Source organism: Corvus brachyrhynchos, unplaced genomic scaffold, assembly GCF_000691975.1.
Source record: "Corvus brachyrhynchos isolate BGI_N302 unplaced genomic scaffold, ASM69197v1 scaffold46, whole genome shotgun sequence".
NCBI lineage: Eukaryota > Metazoa > Chordata > Aves > Passeriformes > Corvidae > Corvus > Corvus brachyrhynchos.
This window is the reverse complement of record NW_008238838.1, coordinates 5,634,564-5,640,563: the sequence shown is the minus strand read 5'-3', so window position 1 is coordinate 5,640,563 and position 6,000 is coordinate 5,634,564. Positions and strand designations below refer to the sequence as shown.

Genomic DNA, 6,000 nt, shown 5'->3' with positions numbered 1-6,000 from the left:
CATCCCTCAGCAGCTCATCTTCAGAAGGAATTTGAAGCCCTTTCCCCGCCCTCCTCCCTTTCAAAGGAGTATGAGCACAATTTTTTGGTGAAATACCAATGGGAAAACTGCGAGACCTGGGCTGAAAGTGTGATTTAAGATGCATTCCCTTTCCTTGCACTGTTCCAAGAAGGGAATCAATCACACTCCAGGAGAGTGGGACACACACATTTGTGTTTCACAACACAGCAGCTCCTCTGACGGATGTAGAGAGGCAACACTCCTTTTTTCCAGGTTATATTTTTGCTTTTCCAAATCCTTTCCTTGCCTTTATCCCCATCACAAGGCTCCCACACACCCCCTGGACATTCCAGATGTGGATTCCACCCTGGGACAGCTTTCTTAGTGTACACTGAACATAAAAAGGTGACACAGGGCTGGTTTAAGGCACAAATAAACAGGAAAGCTTCATCCTCAGCTGGCCATACTGAACATATCAGTTAAACAAGCAATTACATTTTTACCCTCAATCCCAAAAGACAAACAGCACCACAAGTCCCTGCTTTTGACTGTGGAGTTGACTGGAAGGAGCTATTCTGCACTAACTGTGTTGTGGTTAGGCACTGATAATTCACAGATCCCAGGAGCAAATGCCTGGTTCTGTCACTTTGTGCCCCACAGCAGCTCCCAGAACAGGCAGGGGCACTCCTGGCTGCTGCCCTGGGTGAACCCTGAGCCACCCGAGACCCCCTGAGCAGCAGTGCTGAATTCCTGCCATATTTGTGGCAGATGGAAAGAACAAGACCAGCATCTCCTTGGTCCCCTCTAGCTCCGAGATAATTAGTAATGAGTACAGAGATTTTGAAGTGCTAAGGGAACACTGCACTTGCAGAATCTGACCTTTTATCCAACACAGGCTGGATTTTTTTTCCCAGTGATTGAGCACCAAGACTAATAGGAACACCCTTTGGAAAGATGCTTATTTTTGATTTTAAATGTCAGAGATGCTGCTGTACTTTAGACACAGCCATTCCCGTGATTAATTACTTGCTTTGCCGAAACTTTTCTTACCTTTTCTTCACTCTGAATTACCTAATTTCTAGCTCCTGATTCACTCCTTCCTCCCCCAATACTTTAAATTCATTTCTGCTTTGAGAAACACTTCTCTTCAAATAAAAGAATACTCCTAAGGGCTGAAAACCAACAGGTGGAGCAGTGCAAGCCCTGGTAAAGAACAGCTTTCTCTCCGTAAATACACGTTTATTTAATTTATCTCAAGCACGTGGATGCAATCCAGACACAGGGCTGTAAAATTAAAACTGGGTTAGTGTGTCAAACAGAGGAGGAAGAAGTTTAGTGGGAAAAGTTTAGTCCAGCAGAATCAGCAACCCTATAATGAGTGAAAATGTGAGTAGCTGAAGAGAGAAGGTGGTCAGCAGCAGGTTAGAGAAGGGACTCATGCTCAGCCATGCATCCTCCCTGCAGCACGGGGCTGCAAAGCAAACCAGCATTACAGGGGTGCTTCATGCCAGGGCAGCTCCCGTTCACACACGGCAGAAATCAGCCTGTCCCACCCTCCTCAGAGCCTTTAAAACAGGGCAATCCTTTAAGGACCCCACATGATGCTGCTGCTGCTTGGCTGGCTGAGAGCCAGCAGCTCCACAGAGTCCAGATTTCCCCTGTATAATCCTCAAATATCTGATTAAAATCCTCTCTGCGCAGGAGGGGTGCAGGACCTTGTGCTCCCAGTGACAACGCCGAGAGACTCGGGCTGAGCCACGCTCAAACTTCACCCCCAGGACACTCAGCAAAGGACAAAAGGCCCCCAGCAGGTGCTTTACCTGTGGAGAAGCTCTGCCTTCCTTCCCAGCAGCCAGGTTTAACTCGCAGGAAGGCAGCAGCCTTTGCTGGGAATCCAGGACAGCCCATCCCTGCAGTGTCCCTGCCAGGGCTCACAATCCAGGGGGAGCTCAGCCATCCCCTCCCTGGGCTCCAAATGAACTCAGGGTGAGTCTGATCAGTGAAATAAGGACTTTTCTCCAGGCTCCCAAAGCCTGAATGGCTTCCCAAACCTGCTGGTGAGAGGGGAGCTGAGGGCAGTGCTCTGAGCCACTACATTTCCAATTTATTTTTCATCCACTCCCTGCTAAGCCATTAGCACCAATCCTCTCCTGCTGCAGGGAAGCAGGAAATGTTTCCTGGTATCATCTCAACCCTTTGGTTTCTCTTCAGTGCTTCCTTGCCCTAACACTGGTCTGTTGGATTTCACAAGTTCTTGTTTTTATTACGTTTTTCAGAGGGTGCCACAAGCACCGGGCGTGGGTACAACCTGAGGTGGGGAGAGAAGAGAATATGAAAAATCTGCACTTTAAACTGAGCTTAAACCCTTGCCCAGCTGGCAGCAAGGAAAGGTCCTGCATCCTCCCTGCGCTCAGAGAGGAGAATTGGCAATTTTGGCAGCAGAGGAATGAGGAAAGGGCTGATTTCTGCAATCTTTGAGCACCACGTAAACAGGACTGGGAACAGACACCAGGGAGAGCCTCCACAAGGGGCAAAACCACCGAGAAAGAACAGGCTGGGGGTCAGGGGGCACATGAGGGAAGCAAACAGCAGCAGCAGAAATAAGAACAAAACCAGAACGTGCAGAAATGAGACAGCCACGTCTCCCATCCTCCTGGAATTCCACCAGAGGGAAGAGACCGGGGACAGGGTCCTTCTGTGCATGCAGTCATGTGGGAAGGTTACTGGTGTTAGTTTTGTTTTCCTGGCAAACCCCAGCCTAAATCCTTTCCTGGGGGTGGTTCCAGACAAAAAGGTGATTCCAGAACTCCTGGATTGTAAAAATCCAATTGCTGCCTGATTCTCACAGTTCCTTGTTTGGCTGGGGCAGCAGAAAAGCAGGAGCTTCCCTCCCTCCCTCCGCCGAGATTGTGCACAGAGTGAAGCTGTAAAAATCACAATGCTGCAGGAATTGTTCTTCACCACCCCACACTTTGCTGGAGACTGATCCCATCTCCAGGAAGTGCCAGGGTCAATCATTTGCTTCTTGATTTGATGAGGATCAGCAGCTCCTGCGAGCTGAGCTCAGGTTCAACTCTTGCCAGGCTCCCAGAGACTCCGTGGGAGGAACGAGGGGCTCTGGCAGGAAAAGTGCAGCAGCACCTCTGATGTGAACTGTGTGAGCTCTGGCTCCCAGCAGGAACTCTGTGTGTGCTATTCTACAGTATTTGTATGTAGCATTTTATATAGGGTATTTTATAATAGCATGTTATATAGAGTATTTTATAATACAGCTCTCATCCTAGCTATGCTTAAGTTTCACTCACAATAAAAAGAAGATTATTTCTTAAATCAAATTGTGACACGCTTCCCAATAACCAGATTTCATAAGGAATTCAGGATTACTTTGGAAGGCTATTAAACATGTACAGTGTGGATGTGTGCACATATCCCTCTGTAAATGTGTGTTTTATAGGGTCAAAATGCTGCTAAAGCAACAGGAGAGAGGGTGCTCCCAGGATCTGAGCCCTAACCTCCCGTCAAATTCGAGTCTGCGGTTGGTACCCTGAGAGGCAAAAGGATTTTGGCCTTTGGTGTTCATTCCAGAGGTTTTTTAGCACCATTCTAGGACAGTTCCTTGCAGGACTCTGAGAATGCAGAAGCAAATGACTGAGCCAAGTGATTTTTTGGGGTTTTTCTTCTGTTTTCCCTGCAAGTTTTTTCCAGCTCAGTGCAGCAGCCTGAAGTCGAGTTCTTCCCATGCAGACAGTGACGAGCAACTCCTCCAAAAAGGCTCGGTGGGAAAGGAATTTGTTTTTTGGAATTTGGAGATCCCGGAGGGGAATCCTCACCCCAAAAATCTAGGCAACCAATCAGAACAAAGTATTTTACCTTCTGTTCACCAGCGAGGACGACATCATCAGCACCATGCAAGCCACATGACAAATTCACATGATACGCACGCACATGAGTTTGGTTGAAAGGAAAGTGGAGGAGGTCACATGGAAAATACAAAAAAATTAAAAAACTGATGTAAACAATGGGCAAGGGAAAAAAATCCACAACAGAATTACAGAGTAAATAAAAATAGGAGCAAAATTAAATTAGCCAGCATATATCAGAAACACCGGGGGGGACAGTAAAACCGCCTGGAAAATAAGAATATTAAACCACAGCAAGCACTGAGTTATAGCCTTGTGTTAGGCACAGCTGCGTCACTGCTTAGTCATACAAAGAACAAAAGGAACTAAAATCACTGTAGTGTGTGCCAGGACTGCTGGAGGAATCCACAAAACTGCTGGGAAGAAAAAGGGAATATTGTTATTCTGGGGCAGCGGAGGCAAAAGGGTCAAAATCAGCCCAAAACGAGGACAAACCTTGGCACCCCACACTGGTGTGCCCTCCCTCTGCAGCACAAATGTGCTCCTAAACAACAACAACAACAACAACAACAACTGCAAAGGAGAAAATCCTGCTGAGGGTGACCATTGCCAAGGACAGATTTCCATCCAGGAGCTGCGGCTGGACTGGGGTCAGTGGGGGCCACCCAGCAGTGACACCGAGGGGTTGGGGTGTGCAGGGGGGCTCTGCCAGCCAGGGCAGGGCAATCCATCACCAACAGGGCCCAAGGAAGGCAGCAGCTGCTGGGAGAGATGGAGGAGTGCAGGGAGAGTGGCAGGGAATGAGGAAAAATCAGCTGCCAGCTCGGAGCAGAGTACTGAGCCCAAGCTCTGCTCCCCTTCCCAAATCACTTCATAACTCGCATTTCTCATGCTCGTGCCTCTGTCTCATCCTAATGAGGCTACTCCACAGTGCTCTGGTAGTTCCCTGTTAATTTGATGTATAGAGAATTAAACCCTTAATCTTTTGGGTGCTTGTCTCTGACAAGATTAAGGACAGACCATTAGCGGGGAAAAAACTGATGGCACAGAATGTAAAATCCATTTGTTACAGCCAAGCTCTCAATCCATTCTCTTTGAACACAGGCTCACAGAACTCTGGGCACTGTGAAGGAGGGAGGTTTAAGAGTTACTGTGAGATTGCCTGCAAGGAAAATCAGTGTCTTCTGGTCTGGAAGAAACATCTCCCAAACCCCAGTAAGCTCAGCGTAACCTGAGATTTCAAAACAGACAAGAGAGGCTGCCTGAACTCATGAGAGGAAGCTTTAGGTAAAGACCAAGGGCAGAATTTGCAGCATAAATAGAATAAAATGGCTTGGATTGGAAAGAACCTTAAAGATTATCCAGTCCTGGGCAGGGGCACTTTCCACTATCCCAGGTTGCTCCAAGCCCCGTCCAACCTGAAAAAAAATCCCCGTTTTCAAGTGAGCTCAACCATTGCAAGGCAAAACAGATCCCAGAGTGGAGAGAGCTGCAAGGAAAACATCAAAACTGGTACAGAACTATTTACTGGAGCAACCTCAGAGGGTTAAATCCAAGCAGCCACATTCCCAAACCTCTTCCGTGCCTACAGACATCTCCCACACGCCACTGATCCCACCAAGCCCGAGCCCCAATAATGCAGTGAAGAAAACTCTGCAGCCTCATTAGGTTTCTGTCCCTGCCTCTGGTGCCACAGAGCAGCTCTCATTTCCTAATTGCTCCTGGTTTCATTCACTGAACTCCCGAGGTGAGGCAAGGGGAGAGCACAGATCACTCACAGCAGCAGCAGTAATTAAATGATGCAGAGCCAGAGGAGCAGCTGCCCCATGCCAGTGCCCTTCCTCTGCTGTTGAATTTCACATTTTCACAGGCTGCAGCACAACCCAGCATACAAATGTGGGCACTGTCTGCATAAATGCAGTGAATACACAAATAACAGCCCTGCTCCTGCTCAGAGCAGAGCCTGAACTTCAGTGCAGGTGAAAAGAGAAACTTTCACCCTCAAAAAGCCAACACCCCTCCTCCTCCTCCCCACACAGCCCCCACAGCAAAAAACTGTGGAAAATGTTTATCAGTAATTAGCTCTTAGGATCTTTTCTGGGCAAAGATTTTTTTTTTTTTTTTAAGGAACAAAATGTTC

General features: G+C 47.8%; 1 protein-coding gene across 1 annotated transcript in view; it reads right to left on the bottom strand.

Moving 5' to 3' along the window:
• NCAM1 (neural cell adhesion molecule 1) overlaps positions 1-6,000 on the bottom strand; it is a 44,528-nt gene that overhangs the window by 16,662 nt on the left and 21,866 nt on the right. Inside the window, exon 16 of the mRNA XM_017738373.1 lies at positions 3,871-3,873. Coding sequence (XP_017593862.1) covers positions 3,871-3,873 — 3 coding nt within the window. The remainder of the gene's footprint in view (positions 1-3,870; positions 3,874-6,000) is intronic.